This window comes from Exophiala xenobiotica (genome assembly GCF_000835505.1).
Source record: "Exophiala xenobiotica strain CBS 118157 unplaced genomic scaffold supercont1.5, whole genome shotgun sequence".
Taxonomy (NCBI): domain Eukaryota; kingdom Fungi; phylum Ascomycota; class Eurotiomycetes; order Chaetothyriales; family Herpotrichiellaceae; genus Exophiala; species Exophiala xenobiotica.
This window is the reverse complement of record NW_013562490.1, coordinates 2,772,775-2,787,566: the sequence shown is the minus strand read 5'-3', so window position 1 is coordinate 2,787,566 and position 14,792 is coordinate 2,772,775. Positions and strand designations below refer to the sequence as shown.

The 14,792-nt window shown below is 52.8% G+C and overlaps 6 protein-coding genes across 6 annotated transcripts; 3 read left to right on the top strand and 3 right to left on the bottom strand.

Moving 5' to 3' along the window:
• The first annotated feature begins 15 nt into the window (after nucleotides 1-15).
• On the top strand, nucleotides 16-1,891 carry PV05_08819 (trimethyllysine dioxygenase). Its single transcript, XM_013458360.1, has one exon. The coding sequence runs from the start codon at nucleotides 150-152 to the stop codon at nucleotides 1,644-1,646; it is 1,497 nt and encodes a 498-aa protein (XP_013313814.1). The 5' UTR covers nucleotides 16-149; the 3' UTR covers nucleotides 1,647-1,891.
• Nucleotides 1,892-2,242: 351 nt separating this feature from the next.
• On the bottom strand, nucleotides 2,243-3,411 carry PV05_08818 (uncharacterized protein; the record flags this gene model as incomplete). Its single annotated transcript, XM_013458359.1, has 3 exons — nucleotides 2,243-2,397; nucleotides 2,504-3,134; nucleotides 3,193-3,411. The coding sequence occupies 3 exons, from the start codon at nucleotides 3,409-3,411 to the stop codon at nucleotides 2,243-2,245; spliced, it is 1,005 nt and encodes a 334-aa protein (XP_013313813.1).
• A 278-nt stretch (nucleotides 3,412-3,689) lies between these two features.
• Nucleotides 3,690-5,273, bottom strand: PV05_08817 (uncharacterized protein; the record flags this gene model as incomplete). Its single annotated transcript, XM_013458358.1, has 1 exon — nucleotides 3,690-5,273. The coding sequence occupies one exon, from the start codon at nucleotides 5,271-5,273 to the stop codon at nucleotides 3,690-3,692; it is 1,584 nt and encodes a 527-aa protein (XP_013313812.1).
• Nucleotides 5,274-5,766: 493 nt separating this feature from the next.
• On the bottom strand, nucleotides 5,767-7,452 carry PV05_08816 (uncharacterized protein; the record flags this gene model as incomplete). Its single annotated transcript, XM_013458357.1, has 3 exons — nucleotides 5,767-5,793; nucleotides 5,853-6,828; nucleotides 6,899-7,452. The coding sequence occupies 3 exons, from the start codon at nucleotides 7,450-7,452 to the stop codon at nucleotides 5,767-5,769; spliced, it is 1,557 nt and encodes a 518-aa protein (XP_013313811.1).
• A 693-nt stretch (nucleotides 7,453-8,145) lies between these two features.
• On the top strand, nucleotides 8,146-11,930 carry PV05_08815 (1-aminocyclopropane-1-carboxylate deaminase). Its single transcript, XM_013458356.1, has 4 exons — nucleotides 8,146-9,225; nucleotides 9,513-10,211; nucleotides 10,272-10,706; nucleotides 10,776-11,930. Exons 1-4 carry the CDS (start codon nucleotides 8,165-8,167, stop codon nucleotides 11,857-11,859), a joined length of 3,279 nt encoding a protein of 1,092 aa, XP_013313810.1. The 5' UTR covers nucleotides 8,146-8,164; the 3' UTR covers nucleotides 11,860-11,930.
• Nucleotides 11,931-13,029: 1,099 nt separating this feature from the next.
• On the top strand, nucleotides 13,030-14,758 carry PV05_08814 (uncharacterized protein; the record flags this gene model as incomplete). The annotated part of the gene is made up of 2 exons (XM_013458355.1): nucleotides 13,030-13,647; nucleotides 13,710-14,758. The coding sequence occupies 2 exons, from the start codon at nucleotides 13,030-13,032 to the stop codon at nucleotides 14,754-14,756; spliced, it is 1,665 nt and encodes a 554-aa protein (XP_013313809.1). The 3' UTR covers nucleotides 14,757-14,758.
• Nucleotides 14,759-14,792: the final 34 nt, after the last annotated feature.

The following is a 14,792-nucleotide window of genomic DNA, read 5'->3' as shown; positions in this document are numbered from 1 at the left end:
TTCTCTTTCACTAGGTATGCTCCTCCAGCACAATCCCATTAACAGCAAATCAGAATACGCACAGTGCTAGAGGACTGCGAACATCTGGCGACTACACTTGGATCCAGTACAACAAGTTGGTCATTCTGCCATTGCTTTATTCCAAGGAAATGAAGCTCCGAACATCTACAACTCCTCTCCGAGTCCCCCATAAAGCCCGTTCACGCTGCGATGTACAGGGCTTCAGATACTTCGCCAGTCAAGCACAAACGCCCCTACAAAGATCTTCAAGAGACCTCACTGCTAGGCGGAGCACGAGTGTGCAGCCATACGCACCGCGAGGAATCCATCCATCATGGCGCCGCTCACCGCTTTCCCCATCCCAATCTCAATCCCGCCACCTCTCATCAGCAATGTCCTCGACACCACGGGCCTTGGTCAACGACATGGCCAACCAAGAAGTCCTGATCGACTTCAACGGGACCGCCATGCGCTATCCATCTTTCTGGCTGCGTGACCACTGCCCCTGCGCCGAATGCCAACATCCCAGCACCCACCAGCGCCAACTCGATACATTTACCATCGACCCGGAAATCAAAGTGTCCAACATCGAAACGACGCCCGACGGTCTTCAAATCACCTGGCCAGCGCCAGCCCAACACACCAGCCTATACTCCTGGTCTTGGCTCGAGACGCACCCACCATTCACCCAATTCAAGCCCTCCTCAAATACCACCAGCCGTGGCAACACGCCATCCCGCCGCTGGACCGCTACCACTCCCTCCGACCCCGTCCCGCGCGTCCCTTACGAGGCCATCATGTCCACTTCTTCTGATGAGACGACGACAGGCTCGGGTGCAGGTCTGAAATCCTTCCTCTCCGCCATCCACACATCAGGCCTATGCTTCATCCCGTCCACGCCGTCCGACCCCTCCGCAACCCAATCACTCATAGAACGCATCTCGCACATCCGCGCCACCCACTACGGCGGCTTCTGGGACTTCACCAGCGAAGTCAACCCCATAGACACCGCATACACAAACGACCCGCTCCCTCCCCACACCGACACAACCTACTTCACCGACCCAGCGGGCCTGCAACTCTTCCACCTCCTCTCACACACCTCGCTTGCCAATCCCACTGAACCGGGACAAGGAGGTGAATCCACATTCGTCGACGGCTTCGCGGCCGCCTCGTACCTGTACACCCATCATCCGCAACACTACCGGTCTCTGGCAACCTACCCCGTCACGTCCGCCGCGCTCGGCGCCCCCGAAGGCTCCTTCTTCAACACTGCATCCAGCCTGCAGGGCTACCCTGTTCTCAACCACTCTTCGCCAAACCCGTCCATCACCTCTCCATCCCCCTCGACACTCGTGCAGATCCGCTGGAACAACCTCGACCGCATGGCGCCGAGCACGCCGAGTTTCCCCAACCACACGGCGCTAAAGAATTGGTATGCCGCAGCCCGCGAGTGGGCCAGGATCCTGGAAAGTCCGGAGTTCTTGATCACAGTGAAGCTGCAGCCTGGTGAGCCGGTGATTTTCGATAATTGGCGCGTCCTGCATGGCCGACTGGGCTTCGAGGGCAAGCGCAGGGTTTGTGGGGCATATGTTGGTATGGATGATTTCAGAGCGAGATGCAGGAGTTTGGGCATCGAGGCGTAGCAGTTTATAACAGAAACGTGGCAACTTCAGCTCATCATGACGAAACGGTGTTCATCAGTGATCAAGTAATTAGCCTACTGCTCGGATCAGTGTTCCACAAGTCTAGTCATCTTAAAAAAGTATCGTGTTAGAAGTCGGATGACACTTGGTTGTCCAGAAGCTCGGCATGTAAGGGTTGCATCGCAGGGATTCTTACATCCTTGAATCGAACGAGGCTGATGGAGGGTTGTTGTGATTTGGAAGCTTCGATCAACGAGAGTGATGGCCACCTCAATGCGAAGGAGCCTCTGAAGCTCCGAGTGCCCAGTGACATCTCTGGTCTCAAGATGTTCAGGTCTGATTTACCAGTCTGATATCTTCGTGTGCAAAATTCAGTACCAATCATTTCCTGACCTAGAAATGCTGATATCCAGGATCAATCACACCAATGATCCGCCACGTCAGGAGCCCAATGATCACCATATCAAGAGTCCAATGGTCACCATACCAAGAGTCCAATGATCGCCACGTCAAGAATCACTCTCACTTTCCACGCTTCCATTCACAATCGCCATATGATTCGATCCCATCAGAGCAACTGCATCCTTGGCTTTTGTCTAATAGGAAAATGCTTTCAACCATTCAACATGCTTGATGCGACCGAGGTACGAATGGTAAACGGTACACTCCTGGCCCTGGCTCTTGTCCAAGTCTGCTCTTTCATCGGCAATGCGTTGGATTTGGTCGTGATGGTATCCGACGATGGGGACATCTGTAATCGAAGGTGTCAGCGCTGTCCGCAGAGACGAGTACATGAGGCAAAGAAAGGAGTCCAGGGCAAGAAGCCCAACAACGAAGGCGGAAGGTGTCAAACTTACAAGTGTTGCGACATCCACGAAGGAACTCGATCTCCGTCTGCAGGTGACCTAGCAAGACAGGATCTTCACGGTGCAGACGTCTCTTAGCAGCCAATTGCCCATCCAACCCTTGAATTTCGTTATTCAACAGCCCAACGACGCGACGAATACGATCGAGCTGGCCAAGATGACGATTGAGCTGACCCTCGAGGCCGTTCTTGGTTTTGACATGGTCGCTAACCGCACTTTGCTGACTCTGTGAACGAGAGACTGTTTCGACATCAAATGCCTTTCCCTTGCCTTTGGGGTCAGCCGGAGTATTCTTCACGGACGATGAGCCGTCATTGTCTTGTGGAGGTTTGACAACGCCATCCGAGATTTCCTCTCTCCAAGTGGAGATAGCAGTTTGAGCAGCTTCTTCCACATTATCCGGCTCGTTCATGGGTGTAGATGAGTTAGTCTCTTCCTGGACAGGTTTGTCTTTGTTTGGTTCTTCTGGAGCAACGGAGGTGTCTTTGGGCGCAATTTCTGGTGTTTGCGTGCTTGAGGATGGACCAGGAGTGATTTGGGACTGTTGTGAAAGTCGTGGCACGGTGCAAGCAGCAGAGGTAGGGTTTTGATGTTCAACCGCGCTAGCATATGATCGATCACTCTATTCACTCATTGTCAGCAAGGTTCAACAGGTAAGGCGGTGTTCAGGGACCACTGACCTCGGAAGATTCATGCTCTTCGTAGATCGTCTCTAGGAGAGCAGTCCGCCTTGCTGGAGGCCCTTTCTTTCCCCGTCGACGTAGGAGGAGTCGTCCGTTCTTCTTGGTCCTCTGATCCGACTTGTCACCATTATCCTTGAACCATCGCCAGTTGGTTGCCGTGAAGAGTCCGACAACGGCCCGCACACAGCCACATCCCCTGTCCAGTATGGTCGCCATCTGATGCTGGACGAAACGAGTTCTATGACATACAATAAGATGCAGGTTGTTTGCTGTTCTGTTTGATGATATTCCAAGATGTGAATAAGAACCAAAATTTGGATAAAGCGAACGGATTGTGATACTCAAATCATATGTAATCCTGGAAGAGGTGAAGTCAATCAGACTGATCGCGATCGCCAGGTTGACAAGAAGAACGAGGGGCGACTTCTCCTCGCGGAAAGCGAGCTCCTGGATATCAATGATATGGCAAGGGCCATTCTAAAAGAAGGCGCCTATCATGCCCATCCTGCCAAAGTCCAGCTGGTCCTTTCACTACTTTTCGCAGTCGTCAATCGTTGGGAAGTGACATTGATGTCGAGATCACGGTGTGCCCCTGCCAGTCCGTGCGAGAGGAACCTCTCTCTGTCAATTTCGACTAATGACTTCGCTTTCAGACTGGATACAAGACTTGCACCTGCCCAAGGTCCTAGAGATTCCACTTGTCGAAGAGCGACAGGCACAAAAGGTGATGCATCCTTTGACTTCTGTTTGTACAAACGTTCCTCCACGAAGTCTTCAACAACCGGCGTCGTGGCATCATGTCGAGCATCGGCCGGTAAAGCTCTACCCTGAGCGAGCTCTGTCAACCCACTTCTCTTCGCATTGAAATGTGTACCCCTGACAGCCGTCCAACCATGCTGTTTGATGATGGAATTGGTGGCATCGAGTATGGTCTTGGTTAGGCCAGCCACTCTCGAGCCGCGCCCGGTAAAGACTACCCTGGGCATGCAAATGCTGCGCACATCTGCGGACAGAGAAAGGAGTGTTCGATACAGAAGCTGGCTAATCGATTGTTCATGGTCGTCCGGATGATCCTCGTTTTGCAATCCGACCAAACGTTCCAAGCACGCCTGATGAAGTGCCGCTCGGGATATCGAAACGGGCGAATATGACATATCTGTAGGCCAATCGATCACAAGGTCCGTATCAAAGTCGCTGCCTGAATTGGTCGTGGGTTTGTCTTCGAAGCCCAATGCGTCCGTTCTCGCAGTCCGGTCGCTATCCACGTCTCGCATCAGCGCATGGCATGCACCAGCACGTTCGACAAACTCCTCAACGAAGTCGAAATCCAGCAAAAGAGTTCCCCGAACCGAGTCGCTCTGTTCTTTCCTGATCGTATCTAGCAATGCCCCGATCTTGACTGTGAGATCCTTCATAGCACGGACAGTCCGACGGACTCGCACTTCCCGGTACTCATAGATGGCCGTGATGACCGTTTCCTCCCAACCAATATCGACGATCAGACCCGAACGTAAGCCAGCCGCAGCGATGGTCATGGTGGGCTCAGGGAGAAGAGTGATGGAGGAATACTTCCAGCGTTCAAACAACAGGGTGAGCACTGTCGATAGAACAGGATGTGGAACAAGAGACGGCAGAACCAGGACCAGTCGCGCGTTACCAGCACCGACGAGGAGATGCTTGTTGTATGCTTCTCTGACTGCCCGTTCTAGCTTGTCCTCCAGCAAACCCAAGTCTACGTCTTGGAGATCGCTCCTCCACAGCTCATAGTCCTTGCTTGTTGTTTGTATATCCTTCTCCTTCCTCCTGTAGTCTGGCAAGTATGTACGATAGTCTCCTACTCGCCGAGAATTCTGAGGTGTGAACTGGATCGTACATTGCGGGCCACTCTCGCCTTGGAAGCCTGCACTCAATTCGCGAGGGTTGAGCTCGATGATGACAGGGTCCTCTTCGGCGCGGAAAAACGAAGAACCTGGAGAGGACTGGACGGAGGAGATGTAGCGGCTCGGAGTATGAGGTGAACCGGATTGCTGTCTGTCGCGCAGGCCAGGTCGAATGGCGGAGGCGACTGCTGATGCCATGGTGGTCCTTCTTGTCCGTCTTTGCCACCTCCACCGACCATGCTGGCCAATCTGTCGATTTATCTATGTCGTAACAATCGCAGGCATTATGGTGTTGTCATTCACAAAGTGCTTGCGACACGGTTTGAGAGTTCACTGAAAGTGCCCAAGTTGCGGAAGAATAATTCTCCGCGGCTTATTATTATAGCAACGACAACGTCTTTTCCAGGCATCAAATTCCTACTTCTACTTCATACCACCATGTCGACATCCCCTGATATGCTACAGCAAGGTTGAGCGATCAAATAGGGTACAGTATACGAAGGAGCTTCTGCTGCGTTTCGATTGTGGTAGAAATGGATTGCTTCTTTAACCAACTATCAAATCAGGCTTCCTGTCCAGCATCCCTTCATCATCAAAGCGAGAAAAATTGCTTCGCGGAACTCATCTGCAGAATTTGTATCCACATGTCCATCTCGCCCCTTTGCGGGTAAATTCATCAATCAGAATCATATCAGAGGACATATCTGAAGTTCGGGTTCTAGTGGAAAGAGTGAGATCAGTTTAGGCTAGTGACAAATGGCCACCTGGTCAACATACCTCGAAGTCCGTCAGATCAGCGGCTATCTCATCGGTTGCGTCCTGTGTGACTCCCATACCATTTGTGGCAACGGTAGCAGCATCACGTTGTTTGTTTCGATGGATCAAAAGCATTCTCAAAGCGAAAGCCACGACGGCTTGCGTTGCTGAGCATGCCAGGATCACTTTACAACCTGTAGGATATGTTGGGGCTTCCTCTGACAGAAAAGCGTGAGGTCCTATGATGTTGCCGGCGCAATAAGCCAAAAAGACAACAGCCGTTCCAGTTGCTCGCTTGGTGTAACCACCGAGGTTTGCGCCAGGCATCTGCAGTGCGACGACAAGAGATGCGACATATGACGCGACCATATAGTAGCCGAACAGGACACCAACGAGGTGTTGGTCACGGTTCAATTTCCAGATGAGACATATTCCCAGGATGGTCGGGATCAGATAAAGCGCCATGACGATGGTCCGGAAATTGCGGACTTTGGAGGCAAGGTAAGTGCCTGAAAGGATCCAGAAGACCTGAAACGCTCCTTGAGGAATACCCAACGCGGTGGTCTTGAGCGGATCATGCACGAGTCCTTTAATGATGAGTTTTCCGAAATTCGCGATACCGCCGTTCATCACTTCGTTTAGCAGCATGAACAGCGTCAATAACAACACCTGTGGGTCCAGAAGTGCTTCACGAATCTGATACCATTTCACGTGCCTGTTGAGGATGCCGGTTCGACTCTGCTTGCCTCGAGCGACAAGGACTGCTTTGTCTTGGATAGAGAATTTTTTGGCCGACAGGATAGTGTCAGGGAGGAGGAAGAGAACGAGTATTCCCCAGAGTACGGTGATCCCGCCACAGATCAAGAAGACGGCCTTCCATACTGGAAAGGTATCGATTTGACCAATTGCATAGCTGAAAATCCCACCCAGCATGGATCCCACGCCGTTGCAGCAGTAGAAAACGCCCGCGCGAAACGGTTGCTCTTGCCGAGTGTACCTGCACAGACATGTGGTTTTAGCCAATGTTCTTCCCGCACCAGGATGTGTGCTAAGCGACGTCGACATACCACATTGAGACAATGAGCATGAAGCAAGGAGTGATTGGAGCTTCAAAGACACCCAACAGGAAACGACAGATAGCGAGGCCAGTGAAATTGTGGCTAGCAGCTGTAATCATGAGGATGGCTCCCCATGAGATGATGCAACCTGCGACCACCTTGGCCATTCGAGTCTTCTGGGCCAGAAATGTCCATGGGTACTCAGCAACGAGGTACGCGAAGTAAAAGATGCTGGCAAGCCAGCTGTATTCATCCTGCGTGGTGCCGGTATCGGTGAAGAGATCAAAGACGGCCGAGTACGAAAGCGCCTGCTTGTCAATATATTGGAGGACGTAGGTGCCTGCCAACAGTGGCAGCAGGATGCGGTCGATCTTTCGCACCAGTTGTCTGTTCAGTCTTTTGTCTGCGAGGAGTTCTTTGATATAGCCACTCGAGAAGTTGTTATCTCTGAGGAAGATCTCGGCCTCGTCAAGGTCTACGACCTCGCCTGTGGCAATGTCATCTTTCGTCGCACAATGCACCGAGAAGTCCTCAGGCTTGGTCGATGCCATGCTCTTGTCCATGTCACGGCTCTCTTGACTGGGTTCCAACAGTAACCTGGTCAGATGGGACTTGAGAAGGAAGGATGGGTCTGGCCTGGCTGAGTCGAGTTACGTAAACGACTATGGAAGGAAATGTATCTTCAGACAGTGCTTGGATGGGTCCGCCGAAGGGATCATATACTCAATGAAGGGCGGCTTAGTCTCCCCTATGCAGATGCCCACGACGGCCAATTTAACGAGAAACGACAGAGATAAGATATCGCAGACAGCGAATATCATCGCACCTGATAGTCGATAACCCCCATACATTGGGCTCTTATGCAACAATGTGGAATGGCTGGGGCAGTCAAAAAACGCCCAGAAATGTCGCTCTTTGCTGTTGGGCGGGCCCCTGTTATCGGAAATCTTGGGAGACTGATCTGTTTCCCGATCGGAGGCCTAGACGATATCCTGGGATGTCCTTGAATCTGGCGTTGACTAGTCTACCTAGGATACAGCTTCTGGCCCACACACCCACGCTGGCTTGTCTCCCACAGTAGAGTTATGGTTGTTGGCCGGGTGTTCATGGACCGGCTGTCGGTGAAGCTGGGACATCTCGGTGTTTCCCGCTCCGCCGCCATTTGTCCGCAATCATGCAGAGGAGGCAACTCAATGCACCTAACCTATAATTCTGTGTCCTTGCACAAGTTTTGACCTTGTTGATAATGGCTTCACCTTTCTTACAGCATCAGCAATGAGTCAAATGAACGGAAATACCAGCTCCGCGCTGCAGCTGCCAGAGCCATTTGCCAGTATCCCTCGAGAGTCTCTTCTTTTCGGCCCGTCTCCGATTCAGGCGCTGCCACGGATATCACAAGCACTGGGTGGGGAAGTCAACGTCTATGCAAAGAGAGAAGATTGCAATTCCGGCCTGGCTTTTGGCGGCAACAAGACGCGTAAACTCGAGTACTTTGCGCCAGAGGCCATGTCCCAAGGCTGCACCACGCTCGCCAGTATTGGGGGTGTCCAGTCCAATCACACTCGACAAGTCACTGCTGTAGCTGCGAAACTAGGCCTTAAAGCTGCTACAGTCCAGGAAAAGTGGGTGGACTGGAATGATCCTGCGTACACGGAGGTCGGCAATATCCAGCTATCACGTTTGATGGGAGGCAACTGCCATCTCGACCCATCTCCATTCGGAATTGAGCACAAGAACACTCTTGCAAATCTGATAAAAGATATCACCGCCAGGGGAGAGAAACCATACTATATTCCTGCTGGGGCCTCCGACCACCCTCTAGGAGGCTTGGGGTTCGCCCGCTGGGCGTTCGAGGTTGAGCAGCAGGAGAAGGAGCTCGGAGTCTTCTTTGACACCATCATCGTATGTGCGGTTACCGGTTCGACCATGGCCGGAATGGTGGCGGGCTTCAAGCTCGCACAGAAGCACGGGTCGAAGCCACGGAAAATCATTGGGATTGATGCATCGGCCAAGGTTCAGCAGACGTTCGACCAAGTCCTCCGTATCGCAAAGGCCACAGGCGTGAAGATTGGGCTCGAAGAAGGCGACATTACTGAAGAGGACATTATTTTGGACGACAGGTATCATGCCGGCTGCTACGGTATCCCCGACAAACAGACTGTCGATGCCATCAAGTTTGGTGCATCGACGGAAGCCTTTATCACCGACCCAGTGTATGAGGGCAAGAGTCTGGCAGGCATGATGGACATGATTCGAAACAAAGAAATACCCGCCGGCAGTAACGTTTTGTATGCGCATCTCGGAGGACAGTTGGCGTTGAATGCATATTCTTCAATGTAACAGTCGCCCGAAGCAGGCTTGAACCTCACTAGGAATTGTATTTCCCCCGGGTTTCGCTCTCTATCTCTCAATCTCTGTCTGCGGGGGAACGAATAGTCTACAGCCGTGTAGGTGCCAATCTCGTTCCGGCACCCGCAAAACCGGACTTGTCCGTGCTCCGTCCAAGCCAAGAACTGAAGTTGTCCCTTTCGGACTTCGGGAAAATTGTATATAGCAGATAGGATCTTGCCCGATATCCCACTGAGAATGGGACCTTACGAGGCCAGCGACTGACCGATACCAGTATCCGAATCATGGCCACACCACCAGATGGCGGTCAGGGCCAGACACCAGACGGGCAAGGATCGCGACCATACCGGTCACATCGCTATCCCGCTTGCGAGGTTTGCCGACGACGGAAAACCCGCTGCATCCGAAATATCGACGATCAAGCGTGCAGGTTCTGCCGGCGACATGGGCTTGAATGCAAGCTGACTAGTAATGGTGCGAAGGAAGTTGCCACTGGAGCTCGTCCACCTCGTCGCTCACGGCGGTCAGCTCAACCACAACCTCGGCGGCGAGGGATAGGGCAAGCACCTGCGTCGCCCAAGCGCCCAAACTTCGTCTTCGATGACACGCAGATGGATATGGGCCCGCAAAGGGGCAGCTCAGCACATCACGACGATGCTGGCTTGAGCGAGAACGATGACGCCTTTCCTCGTCGATCTGCTCAGACTCACTCTGGACATATAATCGGCCCTGTGGCAGCTCCGGATGTCCAGATCCTGGAGCAGTACATGTCCCCTTCGGCGGGGATGCCAGTATCCCATGCCAGGCCCAATCCTTACAGTGTGTACTCAAGCGATTGGCGAAATCCCATCGTCTACCTGAAAGTTCCCCGGCAGCGTGTACGCAGCTCGAGAGGGAATGGATCCGCGGGCTTCCAACAGTACGAGTCGGTTGAAAAAGTGCTTGAACCCGTTGGCGGTGATGTTGTTGATCTGTGAGCCACCCAGCATGCAAAGCAAGAGATATAATCTGCTAACTCCTGACTCATCGCTAGCTTTTTCCAGGTTTTCCATCCTGCCTTTCCCATTCTAGACGAGAGGACGGTGCTGGAGTCTTACCGAAAGAAAGAATTGCCCCATGTCCTTGTCTGTGAGATATATGCCTGTGCCATGATATCTTGGCCGGTTTCGAAGGAGCTTGCAACCACTCGACCACATCGGCCTGACGTCCGATATATATGGAACAAGACTGTTGAAGCGTTGAATGAAGAATTCCTCGCCGCAGGATTCTCGACAGTCTTATCTTGCATATTGGACCTGACAGGTCGACCCACGACGTCGATGACATATAATGCTAACAACATTGGTCGAGCCGTCGCCTTATCTCAGAGTCTGGGACTGAACCGGGATCCCAGTGCATGGAATTTGGACCAGCGGCAGAAGGCGCTTCGAATACGGACCTGGTGGGGAGTGTTGATCCATGACTGGTGGTATGTGAATGGTTCCCTTGACCACAACGCGATGCTCGACATGCAAGATTTGCTGATCTATTCCACCAGGGCGAGCCTTGCACATGGAACTCCACCACATGTAAACCCGAGACAGTTCGATGTCGCCGTCCCAGACTTGGCTGCTCTGCTCATAGGAAGTGTTGCTGTCGAGGGAGACTCCAGTCGCATCTCTAGCCCGCGCACCATGGGTGCCCAGAGTTTTCGAGCTCTATGTCAATTGACCGAAATTCTAGGAAATATCTTGCCTTTCATCTACGACATCAAGCGCAACAATGGAGAAGTCCAAGCTCGATCTCTGAAGCGGATAGAAGCGTCATTGGAGGACTGGGAGGATAGCCTGCCACGCTCGTTGAACATGAAGAGCCTCGAGTTCCAGAGGGACCAGCCCGGCGCCTTGAATTTGTACCTGTCATTTCTGGCCATCAAAATGTGTATCTGTCGGGTGTTGTTGCTAGAATCGGTCAAGTCGGATGATTACAGTAACCCGGAGACCTTCCGATACGTTCAGCTACAGTGCCGTCGAGCCTCCCAGGGCATTGTCGATTTCACCTTGTCCCTGCGCGGGAACGACTTGCACGCGTTCTGGATGCCGTACACTGCGTACCATTTCACCTCTGCGGCAATCTTATTACTCCGCTGTGGTCTTGAAGCAGCGAACGCCGACACGGCGAGTGAATGCATATCAGGGGCTCAGAGCCTCGTCGACCACCTGCGGAAAGCCAAAGCTGAGGCCCAGTGGGACTTGGGCGATACCTGTCTCTCCCAGTGCGACCGGATGATTCAGCAACTCAGTGACAGAGGTTACCTTTCGGTCCGGCAACAGAGACAACCGCGCGATGGAAGGACACCCGCGACAGCCAGTCAGCGCTTCGAGCCTCCCAGGACATCAGAAGCAGGTCAGTCGCAAGCCATGGACATCGATCGGCAGACCTCAACGAGTGCAGTCATGGCTGCTCAGGCGCCGCCGTCGTCCAGTGAGCCTCTTGGCATTGGTGTGGCACTGGACGGTCTGGCTGGAGGCTTTCAGGATGGTGTTGGCATGTGGGATCCATGGGATCCGTTCGCGCAATTGACAATCCCAGATCTTTGGGACGCAACCGAGTTGAATGATTATAACGGGTCCATACAGTGACAGGCTTTCCAACTATGCTGGAGTTTTGCGGATTAATATTGTCTGTTGCGCCTGGATCTCGTGGTAGTGAGATACATGCCATGTTCAAGTCCTGCATGGGGTATCTGTACCGTACGACCCTTCTTACATCATAGCTCACGATGACCACAACGGCCCCATCTCAGGATGATCACCTAAGATTCAGTGCTTTCGGGGGTCCACGACTCCTAGTGTCACAGTCTCAAATATCGCATGCAGTGACGTGGTGACCATGGTGGTCGTGGGTTGTGCCTCCTCGGCTGGGGCACCACGGCCTCCTCAGTCTTAACTAGACCGAGTACTCAGGCACTACCCCGAGTATCGGATCAGGCGCACACGGCCTCTCAACAAGGGTGAAGAGATGCAGGGTCCATGACCAAAGTCGTCATTGTCCATGAGCAAATGCAAATGCAGACGCAGGAGGTCGAGGACGCACGAAGTGATCTGGATGTCGATGATGATCCGAGCTCCTTGCAAGTGTCTCCTCACGTCTATGCCTGAAGACTCGGAGTCAACATGTCCACTTTATCTTGGGGATCTACAGGAGGTGGTCCTGCTTGCAAAAAATGCCTATTTAAGGTGTAAGGACGAAGTACAGTAGGCAGAATGCCTGCGCTCGCGCCCACAACCAATCAGATCTCCCCGACGGTTTTGAGCTCTCTTTCTCGCTGTTGGTTGATGGGAACCTTGGATTATTGCTTAATCAAGAAGTATTAGCTACCATTTTAGGCAATATTTTATTCCTGTATGCCCCTGACCGTCGGCTAGATCTGATTGGTTATGACAGAAACTCGCTGACCGATTGTTGTTCCGCCACAATCTTCGGGAAAACATATCTTTGTTACAGTAATCTACAGTTTTCCGAGATCGACGTCCAAGCCCCGTTGTGTGGGAACACCATTGGTGCCCGAGATGGTATCAGACTTTCGATATTACACATACTTTCCACGATGAAGGTATGCCCATGCAACGTTGCTGTAAGCCAGCTCTGTCTTCTCAACAGCCTGCCTGCTCAAGAAGGGCTGCGGACGGGTGACGCTGGTCCGTCGCCAACCTATATCTGTTGATAGGTTGTAGCTTGATGTGGGCTTTGCCATCAAAGCACATTGCGAATTTGTCCGCAACACCTCTCCAAGACCAAGATCCATTCCAATGGGGTCAGAGTCAACAAATACGCAACGGCCGTCAGCGAGACTCCGACAAGGAAATGTGATCGGTATCACGCAATGTGATCCGGGCGCAGAATCTGTTCAGGCATTTCTAGGCATCCCATATGCCTTCCCGCCAACAGGTGACCTGCGATTTCGTCCGCCTGTGAAGGTGAAGGATTCATCGGAGGACATTGACGCGTCTCATTACGGACCTGCGGCCCCGGGGAGGCCTCTCTTGATTGCTGGACCGAAGCTGGAGTACAGTGAAGATTGCCTCACTGTGAATGTGTTCCGTCAGACACCAGGGACGGCCAATGACCGCCTTCTACCCGTGGCAATCTACGTTCATGGCGGAGCCTTCAACAGAGGAAGCGCTTCCATGCACGACACGGCGTCGATGGTGGCATGGTCGGAGCAACCTTTTGTTGCCGTCTCGTTCAACTACCGAATTGGTGCTCTTGGGTTTCTACCATCGAGCCTGACTGCAAGAGAAGGGGTTCTCAATCTGGGCCTTAGGGATCAAATCTTACTGTTCGAATGGGTTCAGGAAAATATTTCATCCTTCGGAGGAGACAAGAACGATGTCACTCTCATCGGCCTCTCTGCTGGAGCTCATTCAGTAAGTGCTCGAAGACCAGATCCAGTGAGTTTGTCGACCACCTATGCTGAACTCGGGAATAGATAGGCCATCATCTCATGAGGCACAGCACTGACAATCCCGGTCCATTCCACCGAGTGGTTATGGAATCTGGTGCGCCCACCTCCCGCGCGGTGCGTGTTTTCGACGCAGAGATCCACGAGCAACAATTCCGCGATTTGCTGAACGAGGTCGGCTGTCCGAGTGACTTGGCACAAGAGAAAGTGTTTCCTTTTCTGCGCTCATTGCCGCTATCTGTCATCACCGATGCCCAGAATTCTGTCTTTGGCAAATACAACCCGTCGCTATGCTGGGCTTTCCAGCCCGTCATTGACGGCGATATCATTCTACGTCGGCCGATCGACAGCTGGCGGTCAGGAAACTATTACCAAGTGCCCATCATGACCGGTTTCAACGGCAACGAAGGGTCGCTATACGTCGACAAACAAATGGCGACAGGTGAGCAATTCGAGCAGTTCTTCAGGACGCTCCTGCCGCACTTGCCCGCCTCAGACATCGAGACGATCGCCGACAAACTCTACCCCAACCCGACTCAGTCCACAGACCTATCCTACCGGGAAACGCGAATGTGCCCGGAGATTGGACCGCAGTACAAACGCATCGAGGCCTCTTACGGACAATACGCCTACGTCGCTCCGGTTCGTCAAACTGCGAATCTAGCCTCACAAACGCAAGCTGCACCAGTGTTTCTTTATCACTGGGCCCTGCCTACGACCGTGATCGGCGGCGCTAGTCATGGTGACAACATGCGTTATGAGACGTACAGCTCTACAGTTCGGTCTCTGTCTGAGACCCAGAGGGAGATTTCGGGCATGTTGCACGCATACGTGACCAGCTTCATCTGCAACAAGGGCGACCCGAACGCCGTGGCTGGGAAGTGGGCGAAGAGGCCGAATTGGCAGCCTTATGCAGCTGGAGAAGAGAGGCCCAAAACCATGGTCTTTGGGAAGGGGATTCACGAGCTCATTGGCGGTGAGAATCGTGGCGATTCGGCCGAGTGTGTCTTTGATGATTGGGCGTTGGAACAGTGTCGTTTCTGGTGGGAACGGGTAGAATTGACCCAGCAGTGAACGAATTTCTTTATTCAATAGAGCAAAGGCGATGCA

What these genes read in the sequence shown, in the direction of transcription:
- PV05_08815 (XM_013458356.1), top strand. Translation starts at nt 8,165, where the DNA reads ATGAGTCAAATGAACGGAAATACCAGCTCCGCGCTGCAGCTGCCAGAG. An exon ending in TTGAATGCATATTCTTCAAT is followed by an intron (nt 9,226 to 9,512) that starts GTAACAGTCGCC and finishes GACCGATACCAG; the next exon opens with TATCCGAATCATGGCCACAC. An exon ending in GGCGGTGATGTTGTTGATCT is followed by an intron (nt 10,212 to 10,271) that starts GTGAGCCACCCA and finishes ACTCATCGCTAG; the next exon opens with CTTTTTCCAGGTTTTCCATC.
- PV05_08819 (XM_013458360.1), top strand. Translation starts at nt 150, where the DNA reads ATGAAGCTCCGAACATCTACAACTCCTCTCCGAGTCCCCCATAAAGCC.